The following is a 25,010-nucleotide window of genomic DNA, read 5'->3' as shown; positions in this document are numbered from 1 at the left end:
CTCAGCTCTGGTGAGGCTGCACCTTGAGTACTGTGTTCAGTTTTGGGCCCCTCACTACGAGAAAGACATTGAGGCCCTGGAGCATGTCCAGAGAAGGGCTACAAAGCTGGTGAAGGGCCTGGAACACAAGTCCTGTGAGGAGCGGCTGAGGGAACTGGGGTTGTTTAGTCTGGAGAAGAGGAGGCTCAGGGGAGACCTTTTTGCTCCCTACAACTACCTGAAAGGAAGTTGTGGGGAGCTGAGGGTCAGCGTCTTCTCGCAGGTAACTAGCGATAGGACTAAAGGGAGTGGCCTCAAGTTGTGCCAGGGAAGGTTTAGGTTGGAAATTAGGAGACATTTCTTCTCAGAAAGAGCAGTCAGGCATTGGAACGGGTTGTCCAGGGAGGTGGTGGAGTCACCGTCCCTGGGGGTGTTCAAGGAAAGGTTGGATGTGGTACTTAGAGACATGGTTTAGTGGGTGACCTTGGTAGTAGGGTGATGGTTGGAACAGATGATCTTGAAAGTCTCTTCCAATCTTAATGATTCTATGATTTTATGATTCCTCACAGTTTCAGGAGGGTTACTCAGATTAAAGGCCTAACTTCCTTCTGTATTAAATGGAAAAACTCAGCATGAAGAATCAGATGTTCAGTATTGAGCATGTTGAAAAGGAACGCCTGAAAAATAATAGTAATAATAATAAAAATAATTATTTTCTGCATTTCTACATTGTATTCTAAATCATCAACCTAAATTTAAGCATTTAAATTTAGGCTTCATTACTCAAAAATCCTTCTGGATTCAGTGAGCCATAGGCATTTCTGGGAGATACAGTAGCTAAATTAAGACCTATCTAATACTAAATTCAGAGAGAGAAACCTTATCATATAGAAAGAGATGACACCTACACAGCCTGTCTTTTGAAAGGGTAAGAAGTTAATTCATCACAAATGAGTTTGAACCTTTATTTTATGGATCCTCAGGGAATAGTAATGGTTTATGTCTTAACTGCTAAACAGCTTAGTTTTTCCCTTTTAGTTAGTTCTGGCTGTATTTTCTGTGTGTTGGAATCAAGCCAAATTACTTACTGAATTGAGTGACTCTGTTTCTTTGAATTACCTTACCAGAACCACCAATTCTAAGATAACCCAAAGCGTATTGCTGTTCTGTGACACCTCTGATCAACTTTCTGGGCAATGGCTGCAAGTTCTCTGTTTCTGTTTAATGTGATATGACACATTAATGTGACACATTAATGTGACAAGAAGATGTAGACAAAAGATCAACCCAATTGATAATGGGGTTCTAATGTGTGCTGCATAGTTACAGATTGCCAACCTTTGTATCTCCTAGAGAAATTTCTAAAGTTACATGTGATTTTTTTTGTGTGTGTGCAAGTATTTACTGCAGTATTTTTAGTAAAGTTTTTGATAGTTTTATATGCTATGCTTTTTATTATTTTATTTTATTTTATTTTATTTTATTAATTAGTGAAGGAAAAATGTAATTAGGTATCTTCTAGTTGTTTCGATTTGAGGTAAAGTTCTTCTGTCCAAAAGCATATAAATGTGGGCTTTTTTGTATATGACAGATAGCACAGATGACCAGTTTGTTTTAAATTTGTGTTTGCATTAGTATATTTATTGTAAGGCTGCACAGGTTAAGTATATAATATATAATGCCTCAGACTTATTGAAGCAGACCATCTGAATCAACTGTCACTAAACATGCTTCCTGTTTGAACAGTTTTGTTCTCTTCATTTTGCATCCTTGTTCCCCCCAAATTCTTGAAGCCTGCGTTCAGCACCAGCTAACCCCCTTTGACCGTTCATAACATGTCTCTGTCTTTCAACCTTTTGGAATCTCTTCCCTCTCCTCTTCCAAGAAATCTTATTGCTGACAGTCATCAGTCCATGTCTTCACTCCGCTAAGACCCAGCCGCAAAATCAATTTGATCAGCACTGCTCAAAAAACCTTGTGACTTTGAAGCTAAATGCCAAATAAGATTAAGTATACCAGCTGTTAACTCTGAATAGCTGAGGTGTAACTCTGAAAGTCTTCTTACCTTACAGTATAGCATCAAAGGGGATATATGTAAGACATAACTCATGCTTCACCTAAACACAAACAGGTGTGCCCAGAAGAGTCCAGAAGTTGCCCTATGTTAGATAAGAGCCAGTTTCAGCCAGCTCAAAAAGGAACCTGCCACTGGCCAAAGCTGAGACAATGAGCGATGCTGGTTGCACCTCTGTGCAACAGCAGTTGAGAGAGATGGTTGAGAAAATGTAGAGAGAAACATACCTGCAGCCCCCAAGGTCAGTGCAGCAGGAGGGCAAGAGGTGCTCTAGGCACACAGCAGAAGTTCCCCTGCGGCCTGTGGAGAGGCCCCTGGTGGAGCAGGCTGTCCCCCTGCAGCCCATGTGTCCCAAAGAGGAGCAGATCTCCATGAGGCAGCCCGTGGAGGAGTCCCTGGTGGAGCAGGTGGATGTGTCCTGGAGGAGGCTGCAGCCCATGGAGAGCCCCCGCAGGAGCAGGCCCCGGGCCGGAGCTTTTAGTTCTCACTGCTGTAGTCTGTTATCAGTAGGCAACAAATTACATCAATCTCCCCTAGGCTGTCTGTTTTTCCCACGATGGTAATTGGTGTGTAATCTCTCTGTCCTTACCTCAAGCCATGGACTTTTATTCATTTTATTTTCTCCATATTCTGAAGACGGGGAGTGAGAGAGTGGTATGGTGGAGCTTCACTGCCTACCGCTCTGGAACCACCAGAGGCAAATCTTCATTTCCAAACACCTGTTCTTTGGTTAGAGGTTCTTAAGCATATTTTAGGGAATCTGGTTTGCCATTCCATGCCTTTTTACGATGGGGAGGGATGGATGTAAATTAAAGCAAATTACATAGGTTTAGGCTTTGCTCAGTTTTCCAGAACTGGGTTTCTATAACATATTTTCTCATCTGTTACTTGGATGGTGTCACATTCAACATGTATCTGAAACCTCTTTGGAGAAAATCATATAGTTAGGACTAAGAGTGTTCCTGAAATGCATAGTTAGGAAAGTCCAAAAACTGTATGGTTAGTCTTATACTGTGTGATGTCTAAAATTAGTAAGTAACACGTCAGGAAGAATTTCAGAAAGGATTTATTTTGTCCACCAAAATTTATCTTAGGAGGTGCAAAATTGTTTTTCATACTGTGGCACACAAAATTTTCATTTTCAAATTCCCCTCTATGTTTTTTCCACACATTCTCAGTCAACTTAGCATATCTCTTCTTTCATCTAATAATTGTGTTTGGCTACCTTCTTGTGACAATAAAGAAAATAATTCATGTGTTTTCCTGCTAATTTGTAATTAGCATTTACACAAAGCTGGAACAATGTTGTTCATTGCTTTCACTTGTGTGGGGAATGGTTTAACCCAATGTCTAAATATTACTTTGTTTTCAGATCAGACAATATTTATAATTTTGGAATTACTTATATTTTTCTTTCTGATTTGACTAACAATGTGAAAAGTAAGGAGCAAGGAGCTCAGTAAAATCTATTTGCTATAGGTAAAACAGTGGTGTTTTAGATAATCTAGTTACAGTGTACCAAATGAGTTTAAAGGTATGAATTTCACGTGATCTAAGAAGAATACAAAAAGTGTCTAATGTTTTTGAAACAAATACCCTTTCTATAGCTCTCTGTGGAGGAAATATAACTGCAATGAATGGCACCATATACTCTCCAGGATACCCTGATGAGTATCCAAATTTTCAAGACTGCTTTTGGCTTGTAAGAGTACCACCTGGGAATGGAATCTATGTCAATTTCACAGTTCTCCAAACAGAGCCAATATATGATTTCATAACTGTCTGGTAAGAAAACACTTTATTATTATTATTATTTTTCTTTATTTAATCTTCATGTAACACTGTGCAACAAAGTATGAATTAAAGTGAGTATATTTGTAATTTCTCTCTTGACACTGGTGTTCTGTCTACTGAAAATGAGTGATTTGCACTTATCCATGTTTTCCAGTGTATCATTTTCTCTAGATAACAGTGCAACATAAAGTTGCATAGCCCTTTATAGTAAGAATACAAAAAATAATAGCGTAGCAATAATAGTAGTTCTCATCAGTTTATTGATCAAGCAAAGTTAACAGAAGTATGCCATCTCAAGAAGTCATAATTAAGAAAAAAGCGATAATAAGCAGTTGCAGCCATGTGTATTATGATGTTTTAATGCCAATACAAGAAACTACAGCAAGACTGTCTTCATGTCTTCCAAGTTGGCTTCTTTCAAACTATTTAAGAGTACATAAAAGTTGAGACTTTATTCGTATTTGGCTGTGACAAAAAGTTGAGCTAACTATAGCTGTAAATAAATTACATTCTCTGTATACCTGAATCCATGTCTATCATGAATCTTTTCAGATATCGAAGCCGCCATTGTTCTTAGTTGCAAAGTAAAGGCAGGAGGCTGTAACCAAGAGGAACATCTCCTGTAGTAATCATGGAACTGTTACCAGGAGCACCTTAGATGTTTCAACAATAGTTAAGACTTTGGAAGCTTGCCTAAAACAGTAATTCACAGATTATTGAATCTGCAGGTGGAGAGAGTAGTCTTGTAGTCTAACTAGTGCAAAACAGTGAGAGGAAATTTGGAATATTCATTATTAGTTTTGTTTCTGTTGCACAGAAATATTAATTTATTATTTTATATTATATTTATATTTATATTATATTTATTATATATATTAATATAAATTCCTATATAAATCAGGATTTCATTCCCATTTTCCTAAATAGTTCTCTGTACATTGTTGTGATGATTTCTATAGGATCTAGTTATCTTTCACCTTGCATGCTACAAACTGTCTTGTCCTGTATCCCAGATATTTGATTGCTTTGCCTTTTGCTTAACCAAAATTTCGTTTGAATTATGTACCCAGACTATCATCCTGACAGATATTTTTGAATCCTGTTTTACTCTTCCCCACTTGTTTTGCGTATCAAACTTAGTCTGACCTTCAGAATCTTTCCTGAATTTAGTTATATCTTTATATGCATACAGACATCCTTTCTGTACTTCGCCCACACAAATCAGAACACTACTATCCATTTCCAGTACTCCTTCCATTTGGCTCTTCCTTTCCCCCAAATGATTTCATGTGCTTTCAGTTATATTCCCGTCTGTGTTATAAGCTTAGTTCTAACAATAAATGTGATTGTGTATATCCTATGACAAAGTTAAAACCTCAGTTTTATTTCATTATATGTTCTTTGATGCTTTTTTTTAGACATTTTCTATCCTGTTTCAATTAACGTAAATTTTAGGATTATGTTCTGAAATTAAAGCATGTATTATGCTATTTGTGTGTGTATCACACATGCTGTTACTTATATATGATTTATATGCTTGTATAAGCAGTATTCAGTACATAATGGATATATAATCAAATAGTTTATGCCACTTCTGTGATATTATTTGTTTACAAAACTGATCAGAAATTTTTATAGCAGTGTTTCCAGTGGAAAAAAATACAATTTATTCACAATTCAAATGCTTCTCCAAATCATATTATTTCCCTAGAGACTACAAGGGGAAGGGAAAGGAGCAGTGTACAAGAATTTGGACAAAAGTGCCACTGCAAAATTTTCAAAACAGAAATATATTCATAATTTTATTTTGAAATTGTTTTCAGTTAATATTGTATTATCAATATAACAATTACAAAATGTAAACTTGTATTATTTAATGTTCATCAGTTATTATCTGGAAGGAAGCTAATACTAAAATGTAATGCCCTTGCATTACAATTCTGTCCTCTGTACAATTCTAGTCCTTAGTACTAGTTTTGATTTAATTTTTCTATTACTACATTGTATTTAATTGTGGAGAAACTAAATTATTTAGGCAAACAAGTTTTATTTTATCTGTTTTTCTTAGGGATGGACCAGACCAAATTTCTCCTCAAATCGGACAATTTAGTGGCAATACTGCATTAGAATCAGTCTACAGCACTTCCAATCAGATTCTGATCAAGTTTCACAGTGACTTTACTACCAGTGGCTTCTTTGTACTTAGTTATCATGGTAAGCATGACAAACTGTACTTTTTACTGTCTGTACTGATTACTGCATTAATAGAATTATTTTTCTAAGAAGAGTAACTATTATTAATGTGAGTGACCATTAGGGTAATGCAAATTTGTGAAAGACTAATATGAATAATGAAAATAGAGCATTTTCTCAACCAATATATTAAGTATAGTAATAGTCAAGAAAAAACAGAATACATTGTGAGGAGACATAAACAAAGAAGACAGAATCAAGACCCTGCAAGTTCGAGGTGCTTATCTTCTCACTGCTGACAGTGCTTCTAAAATACCACACAATGTAAATGTTTGTGGGGAACTTGCAATTTCTCTTAGATATTTAAGTATTTTAATGGCAGTACTCTTGTTATAGAGATATCAAGATAGTGAACTATACTGTGTATTTAACATTTAGCTGTCACTGAATTAAAAACTGACTGTATGACTAAAGTTGTAAGTATTAATGCACTGAATTACATTTTTGTAGTCATTCACTTCTTCTGTAGCCACGTGTCTCTTGCAGTCCTGTCATTACAAGGGTACTTTTATGTACATTGTGAATCCCTGTTGGATTTACTATTCCAGGCAACACGGACAGACAACAGTCTGTTTTCTGGATCCTGAACAGATTTGGAGTCTAGAGGACTTTCTTTTTGACATAATAAAGTCCAAGGTGCATACAGATAAAAAGAACCAGGTGAATTAGAGGAAATTTAATGTAAACAAACCAAACCAATCAAACAAGCAACAGTAACAACAACAAAAAGCCTATGTCCCACAATGTAAACAAACAAACAAACAAAAACCCGCAACATCAGTTGATTTTTCTTATGGAATATTGAGCATATCCTACTTTAGTAGGACTGGGCAATATGGTTCACAATTTTGATTCCTAATCTGAGCATTTACATTGCATCTTGCAGTTTGTAGAGGGCAAACTGACAGTTTACCTTAATGAATATGTGAATTTATATATATTCTTGTATATGAATATATCAATATATGAGCAAACACATGGAAAAATGTTCATACTTGATCATAAAGTCTCAAAAGAATTTGATCTCCTTTACTTATTTCTCTTTGTTATTATGCAAATTGTCATTCCACAAGTGTGGGAGCTAATGTGTAATATATATGCAAACTGAGCAGCACAAAGGATTATTCATGAAGAAGCTTAAAACACTTTATGAATTGATGTTGTCAAGATAAATAAATTTCTCTGTATCCTTGAGTCTGTGCTTCTTCATGTCATCTCCTTACAATTTACAGCAATAAAACTGAGGTAGTGTGTGGAACCAGATTTATTTAAAACAGATAATTTGGGGATTAAAATGAATGATATTCTTAAATGAGAAACATTTAAGATAAATGATGTGAATTGTTTATTGAATTATTTTTTTTTCTAATTTAATTAGTGATTTCTTATTTTTATTTTTGATTTTTAAGAATGGAAATATGACAGCCGTTCCATGTTTGCTTGGTGTGTTTTCTTTTAAGTATGTTTATCCCAAGGCAGGATGTTAGCTTTCTGATTCACTGATTTAATCAGCTCTTAATCATACAATGGACAAAAGCTTGTCAAATATGGGTGACTCAGTAGCAACAAAAGATATAAGTCTTTTGGTTAAACTGGGAAAAATATAAGTAAGTATGATTGACCTAAGTTTGACCCATTCAATTACTAAAGGATCCAAGAATAGGATTTAACAAAAATATGGATAAATGAAGATGAATCTGCCATAAATGGATGATGATTCCTGGCTGTGAGAGATGCTGTAAAACAGTGTTATCTGAAAATGTGATATCACTGAAAACCAGGAAAATATACTGTCATTGAGCAGCCTGACTGTTCACCTTTAAACATGGAAAACTAGATTGTCAGTGTAAACCTTTCATCATGATTTCTTTGGTTGTATTTCTGTACTATTTGCATTCAAATTGAATACATTCAATTGAAATGTTAGGTTTGGACATTTCATCCATGTCCAAATCCAAGTCTGTCCTCCTGGGTTCTCTGTAAAAAAAAACTATATAGCTTCTTTATATTCTTCTTATTTGTTGTTGTTATTGCTTTTGTTGTTATTTTTTTTTAATAATTAGTTTCACCCAATTATTTTACCTGTCAGTTGCATACATGTTAAAACTCAGAAAATTATTTAAAGAGAGGCTTCAAATTACAAATTTTAAAGCAAAATCAGTATTCCCTGACTCTATCTGCAGGTGAGATAATCTGTCTCTTCTCCAGAGGTATTTATTTCCTGTGAAATTCCACATTCAGAATGTTTCTGAACATCAGTTATGTCTGGATAGAATATTTTGGATTCTAAAACTTGTCATCATTACAGATAGCTTGCACAGGAAGTGATCAGCAGTAGAAATGTATTGAGGATAACTTTAGTAAATAAATAAATAAATAAGTGATTGAACAATACAGCAAATCTGCTTTTCAGATGCATTTACTTACATGAGAAAATTTGTAACTACTTCTTAGCTTCTTAGATTATTTATAAAGAGAGTTTTGCTAATAAAATTAAGAATACAACTTCCAATTTTTCATTAATTCTGAAAATTATGTTTCTTTTGATTCTGTTGAAAGTTTCACGGTAGATGACTAGATGTTTATTTTTATCCTGTTAATGTGGGTATTATCTCGGTTATGTTTAATGGCTAGGTTAACTGTGTAAGTCTGGGAATGTCAACTGTGTTGTATTTCTGTTATAGCCTATCAGCTTCGGGTCTGCCAGCCTCCAACAAACATCCCAAATGCTGAAATTCTGACTGAGGATGATGAATTCGAAATAGGTAACGTGAGAGAAAATAAATAAATTAAAAAAAAAAAGTTAAAAAAAAAGACTACTTGCACAGACCAGATCTTTTTTTGCCAGGATGCAAATCATGCCTCAAATATGTTATATTTGAAAATAAAATGTTTAATAAGTAATTCTTCTTCCCTATACATCCTGAATCATGTCCATGTTTCAGAGATCACATCTGAGTATCACAGTAACACTTTTCCAAACAACTTAATGCATTTTTCATAAAGTTTGCTATAACACATTTTCTTATACTGAAATTTAAGAACATTTTAGTCATGTGTGCATAAGTATATCTCTGTATATATCCATATAGTTCATAGAACTGTAGAATATGCTGAGTTGGAAGGGACCCACCAGGATCATCAAATACGACTTATGGCTCCACACAGGACCACCCAAAACACCAGACCATATGTCTGAAAGCCTTGTCCAAATGCTTCTTGAACTCAATGCCATGACCACTTCTCTGGGTTTCAGTGCCCAACCACCCTTCCAGTGAAGAACTTTTTCCTAACATCTAGTCTGCAACACCCTGTCACAGCTTCTTGCCATTCCCTTGGGTCCTATCACTCATCACCAAAGAGAAGAAATCGGTATCTCCCTCTCTGTTCCCCCTCAATGATGCTGCAATGAGGTCTCCCCTCAGTCTCCTCTTCCCTAGACTGAACAAAGGCACTTCAGCCAATCCTCTGGTCCCTTCATACATACATACAATACATCCCTCTGCACCCTTCACCATCTTTGTAGCCATCCTTTGGACACTCTGATAGTTTTATAGTTTATATTGTGGTGCCCAAAACTGCACTCAGTACTTCAGGTGAGGCTGCACCACCGCAGAGCAGAGCAGGACAACCATCTCCCTTGACCAGCTAGCAATTCCATGCTTAATGCACCCCAGGATACGTTTGGCCCTTTTGGCTGCCTGGGCACGCTGTTGACTCATATTCAACATACAATCAGCCAGAATCCTCAGATCCCTTTCCACAGAGCTGCTCTACAGCCTCTCATTCCCTGTTCCCAGGTGGGTTATCCCTTCCCAGGTGCAGAATGTGGCACTTGCTCTTGTGAAATTTCATATGGTTGGTGATTGCCTGGTTCTCTGATTTGTCACAATCCCTCTGCAATGTCTCTCTACCCTTAGTGGAGTCAACATTCATTTACCACAGTGCTTCGTAGATTAGTCAAAGTTGTTTATGCCAGAGGTCATTTAGCTCATTAAACATGGGAGCAAGAAATTTCATTAATCAATGATGTTTTCAAAGCTAAAAGTTCCAATTAATTGATGTTTAATGGTATTTTGTTTGCCTTTGGTTTTGTTTGTTTATTTTGTTTTTATCAAACAGGAGACATAATAAGGTACCAGTGTCAACCAGGCTTTACATTGGTTGGTAATGAGATTCTGACATGCCGACTAGGTGAAAGGCTTCAGATGGATGGAGCACCACCTACTTGCCAAGGTGTTTTATCCCTTTTCTTTCCTTCTACCAGACCAGCTCAATGGTGATTCTTTAACTACCCTCCACTTTCTCTTTACATAAGATGCAATATTTAAAATATTTCAAACCTTTAAAACTACTCCCAATATTATCACTGTTATGGTAAATATATGTCAAATATTAATGACAAATCATTAGTAATATTTTAATACATTTGATGAGTATTAAGAGTTACTACTCTATTTTGTGAAAATAATTTCACAGATTATTCTTTGGAGGGAGCCTACATTTAAAAAAATAGAAATTAGAATATTTCGTTTTCTCTAGGACACAATGTTATGAAAACTTAAATTGGAATTAAAAAAAAATGCTAAATTAACATAGCATGGATTTGGATTGGCAAAATCAAAATATTATCAGTTTTTCAATGCAGCATTTTTATTCAGTGTATACTAAAGATAGTTTTTATGCTGTTAAGGGGTGTGTGTGTCTGTTCATTTTCTGCCTTTTACTCAAAACTTTGGGGAAACAACACTACCTTAATGTTAAGGTTGAAACAAGCTTACAGTCGTGACAACCACTAACATCACAGTTTAAACCAATCTTTATTAAACTGACATTTAATGTATTACAATAGTATAGAAATTGTCATGAAAAATGGGAAGGGTCAGCTAACCCTAACTATTTTCCCCTGCTTTATGCACAAAACTATGTAAAAGTCAAAGTCATTCCTATGATTAAGTCTAGTTCTTAAAAATAAAAAGTGCTTTTGAGTTGTGAATTTTAAAAAGAGCTTCAATAATGCTCATAATTTCTTAAAATCCATGCATTTATTTAGGTAAAGTTGTGTCTAGGAATTGCTTTCAACACCCCAATTTAAATTAAAACACTTACTGAGCAGGTGCTCACATAGCTTTTAATGAGTGGAAAACAACAGGAACCTCCAGGCGCTGCTTAAATGTTAAAATATTGTAATAATAGATGAAACAATCAGAGACATATGTGCTGAACCTGAGGCATTCTCTCAGCATGCGTTGCTGAAGTTAACTGTATATTCATTGCAAGACCCAAGTCAAAAAATCAGGAGTGGTCAGTTACTGTAGTTAATCTTTTCCTTGTCACATATAAATGCTAAATATTGGATCAAATACTAAATGCTAAATCAGTACTCTTATTGTTTCAGTCTAAAGCTGAATGAAATTAACATAATCTTCAGAATTAGTGGGCTCATAAAATGTAATAAAAAATCAAAGTAATTAATTAAAAATGTTTAAAACGTCCATTCAAACTGGTCACTTAGGGTAAGAAGCAACATAATTTTCCCTTGTATTTATTTAATGTGTGCATTTGAAGTTAGCAATATATAAGCTAAATTTCAACATTCAAACCTGGATCTACAGATAACTAGTGTCTAAAGGTAGCAAAATTATATGCCTAAAAGGTATGTTTTTTATGATTTTAGCATACTATACTGGTTTATTTATAAGCTTGCATACTTTAATTGTGTAGGCTGTAACTCATTACACAAAAATTATTCTCAATAATTAAATTTAGCTCTTCTGTTGGTAATGTTCATCCTATTTTTCTTACTGATTATTTATTTATTTATTTTTTACCAGTTAGAACATATATTTTAATATTAGACTTTATAGTGTTGACTTCTTCTGCCTTAACCTGGTATATATGCTAGACACTTTAGACAGTGTGAAGTGAGTTTAGGTTGAATTTTGCTTCAATTTTTAACTTGATTTACAGTGTTGTAAATACCTACATTCAGCTTTCATTTATTTGTTTAAACTGAAGAGTGCTGTTGAACAGAGTTTAAATAAAAATATTTTCGTTTTGAATTAAATGTATTGCAGTAAAGGTGTACTTGTCCACTAGAAGAAAATTTTGAAGCAAAGTCTATTTCTGATTTTGTATGCCGATTATAATTGCTACAAGTTAGTTTACGCCAGATATTAAAAACTATATTGACTTAATTTTTTCACTTATGTGTATCAGTTGCATGAGCATTTCTTAAAATACATGCAGATTGCCTTCTTTCCATCAGAAAATAATCACATACTTCCACAAGCTTATGTAATTGCCTATCATCTTGCTTTGTTAAATAGAGTATTTCTCATGCCCAGCATCTAACTTTGCCCTCAGTTTCCTTGAAATTAGCTTCTACTTTCAGGATCAAATGAAAGCTTCAGAATAAGAAGATTCAGATTATGTTTTGTATCATAATTAGAGGACCATGCCAAAATTATTGAATGAAAACTCTCAACTATATCTCAGCTACATTAGCTCAGATTCATAAAACAACTTAACTATTTGATTCCCGGGGGAAGCCTTTGTATGGAATTAGGTCTTTAAGATCTCTACAAAATTCATGAGCAATATTTAGAAGGGGATTCTGAAACTGAAGCGAGTATGCAAAGCAGAACCATGCAAAGATAGCAAAACTAGTGGTAAATAAGCTAGTTCAGCCAGATGACTGTGTTGCCTTTCTGGTTATTTTTCTCTCTCTCCCTCTGCATGTGTGTGTATGTACATTTAAAGCTTGACGGGATCAATTCTTCCATTTGCTTCAGATAAAGTCTAAATTACCACTGGCCCAGCACTGTGGTTTGAGAGCCAGATTCTAGGCATGAGAGTTTTGGTTATTCCTATGTGGAATGAAGGTCTTATTCAATCTCTTCTTGATTAACTGAGGCAAACACAGAAACATGAGAAACATTTTATTTATTTATTTATTTATTTTAATTTAGCAATTGATTGGTAATTTTGAAAGTAATAGATTGATATTTAAAATATATGGACATATTAATTTCTCTTAACATGAGTTTTATCTATGAAAGAAGATCATTCTCTCACTCTGTTTTTTTTTCTGCTTTCCTATGACTTACATTTTTCGCCACAGTCCAATTACTTTTTTCCATAAAAAAACTATTTTCATATTTAATAAGCCAATCTAAGATCCTATTATGCTGTTGTTAACTACAGGAGCTCAGTACTAACTCACTTTCATGTAAGTGTTAGTTGTGAATATTAAAGCCAGATTTTAAAGATCCTGTTAAACCGTCAGTGTTCAGTTCTGAATAACCTGTAGGTCACTTGTTCATATATCCTAAAGCAAAACTGGTTCTTGAAAAAAAGTTCCAATGGTAATATCAAATATTTTTCTTTAATGAGATTGTTATTCTATGTAGACCTAATGAATCTGGATTAATTCAAAATCTGTACATCATGCTTTTAAACCCCATTTTTCTCAATTTCAATAGATCCTTTAAATAATGATGTTAATTAATTTAAACACTAGCATTTACTATGCTCACATCCTCTCTCCCTTCTGAAACTGTGACAGTTAAGAATACCCAGAGCTGCAATGCATTTTCAAGCAAATCTATACCTGGAAGATGAATAAATTCAGAATATGATGTGGAAACTAAGAAAAAATAATTATTTAGAGTAAGGTGAAGTTTAGGTAGGCAATACCCACTGAAGAAGTCATCAGGGATGGAGCAAGTGTTATTTTTCATCCCTGTAGGGTACATTTTCATTTTGTGGGGTCCAGCCTCTCCCATCAAGAGACCAGGGTAAATCACATTCCTTTTTGTTGTTGTTGTTTCTCAGAGTTGAATTTGAGATAAGAGCTGTCAGAAATTAAAAACTTTATATTTTGGAATTTCTTCATCAGCTGACTTACCTACTTATCAGGGAGATGGTCTGTCTCTGGGTTAAAAGAAAGTTTCAGGTTGTCTGAACTTCAGAGTTCACTGTACTAGAGATATGAATGTGTAACCAAAGATTTCTCGTACAAAGATCTAATAGAAAAGGAAGTGGTCTGCAGATATAGATTCAATATGAACATAACAAAAATGACACAGTTACACATTGGTTATCAAAGAGCTGAAGGATAATAAGTTATATGGAGCTAAAAGAAATATATATGTCAGGGTTATTTTTTTTCCCCTTTGATATTTATTTTCTCATCATTCATTTTATGGTGCACTGTTGTACCAGTTTTAAAAAGGAGAGTTAGCATGAGATTCCGTAACTCATTCAGGAATATAACATCAACATCTTAGTCTGTGATTATAATAACCCTTCCTTGCTGTTTTATTTGGTAAGAGGTAGGAAAGAAATGGGACTACAGCATGGAGAATGAAAAATAGAACTTCAAGTAATTTTTGTTGCATGTAAAGGCAATAATTTAGCATTTTCTGGGATTTCTATGAACCTTAAAGCTAAGTAGCTGGATTAGCACAGATTTTTGTCTAGTGCTAGATTTTTGTCTAGTGCTAGTGAGTAACAAAATGTCAATCTGAAATGTCTTTTATTTTCTACATGAAAGGCAGAATGTCTGAATAGTGCTACATTGTGCGGTTTATATACATCAGCATTCTTGGAGCTTGACTGAGGATCTCAAAATTTAGGTGCTGCTTTCTTTTATACAGACAGATTGTGGGAGGAATTGATTAAACTTTCTTCAGAATTTGACAACCAAAAATCACAATGTCTTCAAGTTTTATTTGAAGTGCAAGACTTTACATGGAATTATTGCTGACAGTAATAGTAATCTGATGAAGAAAAATCTATATTTCTTTTTTTTTTTTTTTTTTAACAATGAAACAATTTAGTACTTAAACATATATCTTCTAGAAACTGAAAGAAGAAAGATACCATGAATTAATAACTACTGAAGGTTGCAGAGGTTATTTTCAGGATATATATTACTTCTGTTGTTTTCTTGTTTTGTCTGTGTGTATGTGTTTTTTTTTGTTGTTGTTGTTGTTTTGTTTTCTACTAACTAGCTGTGTGTTTGAAATGTTTTCAGTCTTTCCAGATTTGGGAAAATAAAATAAATAATGCAGATCTTTTAAACTAAGGAAAATCTTGCAATTAACATGAAACAAAAATAGAGTGCTTTAGATTTTTTATCAATCTGTTTCACAGTGCTCTGTCCAGCCAATGAAATACGTCTGGATTCAACAGGAGTAATACTGAGCCCTGGCTATCCTGACAGCTACCCAAATCTCCAGATGTGTGCATGGACCATTTCTGTGGAAAAGGGTTATAATATCAGCATGTTCTTCGAATTCTTCCAAACAGAAAAGGAATTTGATATTCTCGAGGTGTTTGATGGTAACTATAGGATACACAATTTTGTATGATACATTTTCTGTATAATGTATTTTTATTTTACATGTGTGCTGCAACTCACAAATCACTGTTTATTAACTATAAATTTATTAATTTATTAATGAATTTAATTTATTCATTGTTTATTATTATCTATAAATTAGTTAAGTATAAAAAAAAAACTTAAGCAATTATTTGGATTTGTTTTTCTAAAAGGAATTGTTGGATTATGTTGTGTTTAAAAACAATGCTGCATTAGTTATGTTTAGAAATACTTTTTTTTTTCACAACAAATAGGTACCATGTAGTATATAATACATATATACAACATGTAAATTTCCATTCCTAAATCAGATTAATTTACCATTTGCATGGAGGATATTTTATTTGTATATTAATTATATTAACACAATTTATTGTATGTGATTTAAAACTTCGCAACTCCTTTGTTTGTTTATTTTTTCTTCCTTGTATCAAGGACCAAATAGTCATAGCCCATTGCTCATTTCTCTCAGTGGGGACTATTCATCTTCTCTCAACATAACCAGCAATGGCCATGAGGTATTTCTCCGGTGGTCAGCAGATCATGGCACCAATAAAAAAGGATTCAGAATAAGATATATAGGTATGTAAATCATATTTTTAATAATGTGTATAAATTTTCATTATAGACCATATTTATTTATGTGAAAAGAGTAATATAAGCTGTATTTTGTGACATTAATTGCCAAGACTAAAAAGAAATCCAATCTGTTTTATATGTGAACCTGGTGATACTGATTTCATGAGGGGAAAAAACAAAACAACAACAAAAAACCCATATACCCTAAATAGGATGTATGCATCACATGCGCTCTATAGAGATTTAAGCAAATGTTTCACAGAACTTTTACATGGTTTAAGGCAGTACTAAAGCTGAAAGAATCAGCTTCCTCCTTCTTACATGTCATTTATTGGCACTTGTCTGCCTTTGTCCTTCATCCTGGATCTTTATGCAATTCAACATTAATGCATTTGGTGGGACAGAGGAAAAGGTGGCAACAAGGCAGTAGTGAACAGCTGTAATCTGGGAAAATATGGGACTCGGATGGGTTATACCCTTTAATTCAAGGTTCAACAGAAGCAGCATACAGATATAAAAAGCCAACATTGTATGCATTATTAATTCAAATTAACATGAAGATGGTACTTAACAAAGAGTGATTTTTATATAATTGATTTTATAGAACTATTATATAATACCATTTTTACAGGTTAATAATTTTCATCAATCAAGCTAGAGGAGGTTTTTTTACTATTTGCAATAATTATACAAAATCTGTATTATTTATTTATTTATTGACCAAAGATGTGAAATACACAGAATTAAAAGACCTGGGGATAGTACCTTTAGAACAGTTTCATTGCCAATACTAAAGAAGTTGGTGCCGTGATGTCATGATACAATTTCACTTTACAAAGTGAAGAAATAGAAAATAAATATGAAATTCTTCTGATTTTTTTTTTGTTTGTTTTTCCTCACTCAATTTTTGACTACTTCACTAATGCAGGAAAATAATTAGACAGCACAATAGTCTGTAAAACAATATTAGTGTCATCTCTCCCTTTAGAGAGGACAGTTTTCTCAGAGGTAAAATGTTTGCTGTGTAATTAGATAAAATTCACTGTTGGCTAGACAGAAAATATTACACTGTACTTATTTTCATTGTCTATAGTACCCGTTGGATCCAATAAAAGAGTATGAGGAGAAAGATCTTAAAACTTTAGTGGCAGTAAGAAAACTATTGACAGGAAGTATTTAGTAATATTTACCATAACACTCAGAAAATACCAGTGTATTTTCTTATATACTAAAAGAGTAGATGTGTTTGTATCTCTGCTTCTTCTAAGAGTATAAGGCAGGAGCAGTGTAGTGTAAGAAGAAAATGTTTTCGTAGTATGTGCTCTGAAAGATACGATTCATGTTCTACTGCTAGCTTTAATAAAGAGTAAGTGAACAGCCATATGACTCCATCCTGATCAAAGGATGCCTTTGCCTGAGAAAACCATTGCCCTGAAGTAAGTCATAGGACGTGGAAAGGCTTAAAGAGAAAGTGAAGCATCAACTCTGTATTTGCCTGAGGAATGGAACGGTTTCTTTCTAGTTACCAGTATTTCTTCAAAGCATGAAGGGAGCACTTGGAAACCAACTTCCAACTTTTCCGTGCTACAAAATGGGGACATACCATCTTAGATAACATCTTGGCTCCTCCTTGATGAAAAAGATTGGAGACTAAGTTAAATGCTTAAACAAACAGCATTTATGTTAAACTGGCTACCAGGCTGTAAGTTTCTTCTGTTGGAGTTTTTTGGCAAGGTAGCCAAAACCAGGTGACTTTGTTCTCATGAACTTAATGGACAAGGGATTTAAAAGAAATGCAAGCATAATGACATCATGATAATTAAGCAATCCTTAATGTCATGCAGATTTAATGTACAAAAATCCTTTTGCATTAAAACAACTGTATTTCTCAAAGATATTTTTGTTCTTATAAATGCTTCTGGATTTTTATTTTATTTGTATAACATCCAAATAAGGCTTCTCTAAGTTTTTTTTTTTTTCCCCGTGGATTTATAGTGGCACTCATAAATATGATTAAAATCTGTTTTAGCTTTCACTAGTTCACTTCATTTCATTGTATCACAGAACTTGAAAGTAACTTATTTAGGACCAAAAGGAAAAAATAATTTGTAAATAATTATGTGTAGTATGCACTTGATATTTTCTTCTTCCAAAAATTTTGTATACTACAGACACATATATAATTGCAATAAATTTCATCATAAATAAATTTCTATGGTTTACTTGATTTAAAAAGAAGATGGTAAGTAAAAGAGGAGTTATAGAAGTGAGCTATCTTTATATATCAGTGTGTGTGTGTGATCAGTATCTCAGGCTACTAAACCCTGAAGCCCTTACAAGGCCCTATTCTTCAGTAACATTGTGATATTCGTGCAATATGTAATATTCTTTTACCTTTACACTTAGTGAAATTGCTTGATGCATGTGTGATTAGGACACAAAATACAACTTCTACTGATATTTTCTCGTATTGTTATCAGATGTCCACCGAATTCAATAAGAATTTGTCAAGATTGCAACCTGGATCCTAAATGTATTTTTTATTTATTTAATATTTATGTTTAAAGCTCTCTACTGTAGTACTCCAGAGTCCCCTCCACATGGTTTCATTGTCAGTCAGACAGGTGGACAGCTCAACAGTATGGTTCGCTGGGCTTGTGATCGAGGTTTTCGGCTCGTTGGGAAAAGTACTGCTGTATGCAGGAAGTCTCCATATGGTTATTACTCATGGGATGTTCCAGTCCCAGCTTGTCAAGGTAAACTATTTAATTATGAAATAATATACCCTAATTAACTTTATTTTATTTTTTCTAACATAAATAATCAATTTTCTGACTTAAAATGAATAGGAGGTAATTGTTTAATGGTCATGCCTCTGCAACAAAATGCTTCTATCTAATAAACTGTTCAAAAACAAATGCATTTTTAGGAAACGGTATTTTAACAGAATTCATTAAGGTGGGCAGATACTAAAAATAGTGTATATAATTATGAGGACAAAAAAAACCTATAAAGTTGAAGTTGAAATTATTCAAAAGTTCATGAATGCTTAGTAAAGTTCATTTATTTATTTATTTTTGTTTAGGTTCTACTTTAAATTTATAATTTTAAATTTTACTTTAATTGCCACTTTATCATGATCCAAGCACTATTTAAAAAGAAAAAAAAAAAGGGGGGGGGGGGGGGGGGGGAAGAAAGAAACTTGCTACATTTCCAAGAACAGGAAACTGGAGAAAAAGAAATCATTACCTTTAATGGCATTCTAATCTTTCAGGATTTACACTGAAATTTAAAACAGAATTAATCAGATTAACTGATGTTTTATGTTTCAAGCTATCTACTGTTGTACTCCAGGCCCCTCCTCACAGTTTTGTATTTAGTCCCTTATGCATTATAAAAGCAAAACATGTTTTCCTTAACAAGAAAAAGAAAATGGTTATTTGATGTCCATCACAATTGTATTCTAATTATTCCTTTCCTGAAGAATGCTATTGTTCTGATAACTTACATATCTCACTCTTCAGTGAAGTATTAGAATGATTTTTTTCCATGAAAAAATGCAGCTGTGTTTTATAACTTTTGTTCAGAACTTCGTATATCAAGGAATTTGCATTATACTCTTACATAAGCTGGTGAAAACACCAGTTTATATTCAGTTAGATTTCACGAATTATGTGTTCATGGTAGTAACAGATCCTTCATTAGGACATCCCAGCTTAGTGTTTTGATTAGATGCTTGCATACATTTTGTTCCTGTTGAGCAGTGGAGATAAATTCTGTATGAATGTTCCAAGCTAATTTCCCACAAGTGTTTTTTGACAATAAGTCTTTGAACTGCAAGTATGCCTGTATTTTTTCAAAACTGTGGTACATGTGGTGCATTTGCTGCATATCATTCTTTATCTTTTTCTGCTCATAAGTTGACATAAGGACTGCTTTTGTGACAGTTATTTGTAGAACCTGATCAGATTGTTAGCTAGATATCTCAAATAATTTGGAAAGTTCTACTGTTTTTTGTTGTTGTTGTTTGTGTGTGTTTTGTTTTAAAACATATCAGATGTCATGCTGTCTGATCAAACGGAAAGATTGTTGGTGCCGACTGTTTGAACTGATAATTATTTAATATATGTATTAATTGAATAACAGCTAATTATAATTATGCATATGATGAAAGTTAATTTGATAAATTATATGGATGTCATTCAAGTCTTCCAACAAGTCCCTGCGTGCTAAATATGGTTGTGGCCATGATATGTGGCTTGCAATTCACAACAGCAAACTTCAGAATCAACCTTACTACTGTGAAAACCCTCAGAAGTAAGATGATTCCATGCATCACTCATGCATCTAAACTTCCCCTTGCTTTGTTGAGGTGAAAATTATCCCCATACCTGGATGATACAATTTTATGATATGAACCCTTTCATTAAAATTTTGAGAACACCGTATGTAAATACGGTGTTACATAATACTGTAATACATAATGTTCTTTAACAGAGGATATTTACTGTACAGAAGGGATTAGCCATTTGCCATTCCACATTTGCCTCCACTACTGAGGAATACAACTTGAGCAAAAGTAGTTCTCTTTTAAGCATGAGCTAGTGCTTTTTACATCATCTTGTTATAGAGGATGATCATTGTTTTACTACCCATAATAACTGTCAGTCAGCTTTTGTCTGCTGTCGGGTTTTTTTCTCCACAATTTACCACCTATTTTGCCAGGTAATATCAGATGACAAAGTCAGAGCCCTGCCTTCTACTTCACATTTACATTTACAGTGTGTGTGAGTCAGCACAGGTAAGCAACAGGAACAACCACAGACTCACAGTTAAAATGTAAAGAGTAGATTTATTCTTGTTACCTCACTAATCAGGGGATCCCTGAAAAAACACCTAAGCAGAGGGACATGAGCACAGGCACACAAGCAGGAATGCAGCAACAACTAAACAGGGTCAATGATAGGAGATCACCGGCCTGCTGATTTCACTTGTTTTTATCAAAAGTTTGCACAGGTGCAGTTTTTACCACCATGCTGTGATTCTCACTGTGCTTTGATTTTCTCTGTACCAAGGCCGGGAGCTCAAGCACAGCAGAGAGGGCACCTCGAAGTCCACCAAACACCTATGTTATCTATGCACAGATGTACTACTTGTCAAACACACAAAGAGCAGCAGACATAATTTGTATGTTTTTCTACATTGCCGCTCCCCAGACTTTATGTATTTCCAGCTGCAAGGTCACTTAAGCGTATTTACAATCCTCCTCTCCAGTTGTCCATTCTGATCCCATCCTCCTTGCCAATCTTCTACTTTTAACCCATTTCTCCCAACACAGTCTAGCTAGCAAAGCCAGTTTAATCAGTTCTTCACCTAAGTTGGGATTGCCACAAGTGACCATTTAGCACAGCATAAAATGTTTCAGGCATTCTTTTTTACATAGTAGTGCAAAGACAAAAAACAACAAGAACAACAACAAAAAGTTATTTGCAATTTCTTTGTTACCAATGCATCACATTTTAATCTATTTATTTTCTGTCTCCTAAATGAAGATTACCAGTCAAATCACAGTAGAAGTTACTGGCATCATTCTATAGGAAAGGAGAAATCTAAACTTTGTGAATTCTTTACCTCTGCAATCAGCACAATTATTTATTTATTTTTTTTATTTTTTAAACTAAGACCATTCCTTGACCAACATTTTTTGCTGCCTGCAGAATATTTCTTGACTGTATTTAAATTAATGTTTTCTTTATATTTTTCATTTTTCATCTGTACAATTAGTCACTACTGAACTCTTTCCTGTCACTAATGAATGCCAGCAGCCTTTTCCATTACTGCTTTTTATTCTTTTTAAATTCATAAATAATGTTAAAGCATTTTCTTATGTTCTCATTTTTATACCTATATGAACAGAAATCTTGATCTCTGAACCTCTAAATAGATAATACCAACCATTCTTGAAATCTTGCCCTATAGAACTTTCCAGATACAGATTTTCGTGGGTGAAAACTTTTTTACATTATGTACAAAACCAAATATATGTCAGTAGAAAACATTCAAAGCAGAAGTGAGGAATCAAAAAGAAAAGCCTCAAGCAAAACTTCAGCAATTACCTGAAAGATTTCAAAGAAATTTCAAAGTTAATACAAAAGCACCATTCTTCTGCCATAGAAAGAGGTAAAAGGAAACTGCTTCGAACTCTAAATTGTATAATAGGAACAATACAAATTAAGTAAAAACATTTACTGTTCTAACTTTTAGATATTAAACGTTCAAGCTGTATCTGTTAAGTGTAGTTCTTAAACGTCACAGAGCAAACGAACAATCAAAGGTCTTTTATAGGGTGAAAAGTCAGATTTGTGTTTGGGAAATTATCATTACAGAAACTTTTAATTGTGACTTGACATTTAATAAAGGATATTTAAGAGTTTTATCCAAGTCCAAAAATAATTTCTGAATTTCTTATTTCAGATAAGTCTTTAGAATTGTGGTGATCTTCAAGAACTCATAAACTTGAGGACTTCCATGCGTTGCATATGTAGATCTTTGCAGTTGGAACAGTGTTCAGAAGTTCACGAAAAAGAATAGGTGTTAGCGTTTCAGATGTGATTACAATTATAATGTTGATCTGCAAAAATGTAGCTTTACTGCCCAAGCCGACGTATAATCATGAAACATTTCAGTGATAGATCTGTGATTTGGGCATTTTGGATATTCCATAATTGTATTTTTTAATCCTGTTTTCAGTTTAATTCTGTTTTCAGATGTGTCAGTAACTTGTGTTGATTTTTTCAAGTTTTTTACCTTAACTAAAAGCCAGTTTCTGTGCAAGTTCCACACAAGTAAAATGCACCTCATAACTGCTGAAAACTGAAAAATGTTGCTGAATGATTCCTTGGTAGTTCTATTTTTATTTATTTATTTATTTGTATAAACGGCTGTTATCAAAGATTCAGTGTGCTGACATGAAACCTGTTTCTTAAAACTTTAAGGTTAAGGGAAGGATATATTTTTCTTACGCCACAAGATTGATTCTGTTAATATGGATGATAGGACTCAAAATTTATCAAGTAAGATACTAATGGAGATCTTTGAATACTGAAGGAGTTATTAATCTCTATGGTAGATATAAAACATCTCAGATAGATACAAAAAATATATATTTTTCTGATTGCAGGAAGAAAAAAATCTATAGTACGTGAACAAGCAGTGCTATGACATGTTTTAGATGTCAGGATCATAAGAAGCAGCTGTTGTGTTGTTGTTGTTGTTTTTTTGGGGGAGGATGTTGGATATTAGTTTTTATACCCTACTGAAAGCTGTCCTTGATGCAACTGGCAATGGACTTGTTTCTGGCAACTCCAACTCTGAATCTTCTGTTTATCATTACATGTGGTTTTGAAGGACAGGGCTAGCTTGGTCAGTGAAAATCTCCATCAACTGATTTTAAAGAGATGAGCTATATTGGAAACAATTGCTTATACCAGCTTGTTTGTTTGTTTTTATACCAGCTTTTGGCTATCTTCCTCTTTGCATAGATGGGTCTACCTAATGTTTGGTGCTGCAATCCAAGCTGTTGAGGAATTTGATATGTATGTACATTTGCATTTTAGTGTTATGAGGGCTCTGTTTCTTTCTTTGGTGGAATCAGGTGAAATAATAGAGCTCTGTCAGATGTTTTGTAAGAAGTGGAAGATGGACCATATATTTAATTAACTTGTCAGTTTTGATTCTTCCGGGTCATGTCTTCATACCCGCTTGTAGATTGAATTCAGTGACTCTCGGGGCCTTGACTATCTCCTAATCTTGGTTTTCTTATTTTCTTCTAAAGATGTATGTTTCTAGTTGCCAGTAGATAGCCATAAAGTATATGTTTTTATGGTTGCCTAGACAAGGTAATGAGCAAATTAATTGTAGTTTTCTGACAACTTTTCCGTACGGCATGTCCTGTAGTTTAACTTTACACAGAATTCACAGTTTCTTTTCATGGAAATTCAAGCACATTTTTTTCACTGATCTTATCATGTATGTTCTGCAAACTGTAATAGCATTAATGCTTTACCTGTGTCTCAGCTGTGATTATTAGCTTTGGTACAGAGCCATACTGTTACATTGCTTATGAAGCAGATTTGTCTTATACCAGACCAGCTCACAAAAGGGACAACAACTGATCACTTTTTTTTTTTTTTCTACATACTATTTATGCATTGAGAGGCTTAATTCTTCATAGCTCTGCATGGGAGGGATAGGTGGTCTCTTACTGTTCAAGATTCCACTTTAAAGTAAAGTACTTAAGAATTAAATGCCAAAGCTCTGTTTTAGGGATCTGACTTGCATTATATGTGTAGTGTTAAAATGTGGAAAAGACTGAGTTTTTGTTATTATTTAGGGCTATTTCTAGGGCTACTTCTTTTGCTTTACCTCAATAAGGGAAATAAAAAAATAATTTTGCTTTCCCAATAGTAGTAGTAGTAGTAGTAGTAGTAAAGTTGCTTATACTTTCATTTGTAAATTTAAAAATATTTTTAAAGGGTATTTTATTTCTCCTTTACAGGAGGAAGAATAGAATGTTGAATGTTAATGTTACTGTTGCCAGAGGTCACACAGGTCATGTGATGGAAGAAACCCAAAGTACAAACTAGGTTTCCAATGTCTCAATCTGGTGCTTTATTCTTTCAGCCATGATGGTCATGCCTTTTCCAGATATTTTTTATTTCATCTTCTTTTATTGTCTTCTGCATTTTGAATGAGTAACTGCAGGGTTACGAACCATGTATTTTTTTTTTTCTTTTTCATAGAAACCTAGGATCATAGAATGGTTTGGGTTGGAAGGGACTTTTTTGTTTATCTAGTCCATCAAAAGACAAAAACTTTCTGAGATTTAATTCCCTAAAATTTTAACAGAATTTATTTGTAGCCTTAAAACAAACATTAATGAGT

At 33.9% G+C, this 25,010-nt stretch overlaps 1 protein-coding gene across 3 annotated transcripts in view; it reads left to right on the top strand.

The window, feature by feature from the left end:
* Window positions 1–25,010, top strand: part of CSMD3 (CUB and Sushi multiple domains 3) — a 710,218-nt gene that overhangs the window by 614,900 nt on the left and 70,308 nt on the right. For all 3 annotated transcript variants that reach the window (XM_035546237.1, XM_035546236.1, XM_035546235.1), the window contains 7 exons: window positions 3,661–3,838; window positions 5,916–6,061; window positions 8,785–8,865; window positions 10,223–10,336; window positions 15,260–15,448; window positions 15,924–16,070; window positions 18,635–18,823. In XM_035546237.1, coding sequence (XP_035402130.1) covers window positions 3,661–3,838; window positions 5,916–6,061; window positions 8,785–8,865; window positions 10,223–10,336; window positions 15,260–15,448; window positions 15,924–16,070; window positions 18,635–18,823 — 1,044 coding nt within the window. The remainder of the gene's footprint in view (window positions 1–3,660; window positions 3,839–5,915; window positions 6,062–8,784; window positions 8,866–10,222; window positions 10,337–15,259; window positions 15,449–15,923; window positions 16,071–18,634; window positions 18,824–25,010) is intronic.

The sequence above is a fragment of the Cygnus atratus genome, chromosome 2 (genome assembly GCF_013377495.2).
Source record: "Cygnus atratus isolate AKBS03 ecotype Queensland, Australia chromosome 2, CAtr_DNAZoo_HiC_assembly, whole genome shotgun sequence".
Taxonomy (NCBI): Eukaryota; Metazoa; Chordata; class Aves; order Anseriformes; family Anatidae; genus Cygnus; species Cygnus atratus.
The sequence above is the reverse complement of the archived record's forward strand: the minus strand, read 5'-3'. Positions and strand labels throughout refer to the sequence as shown.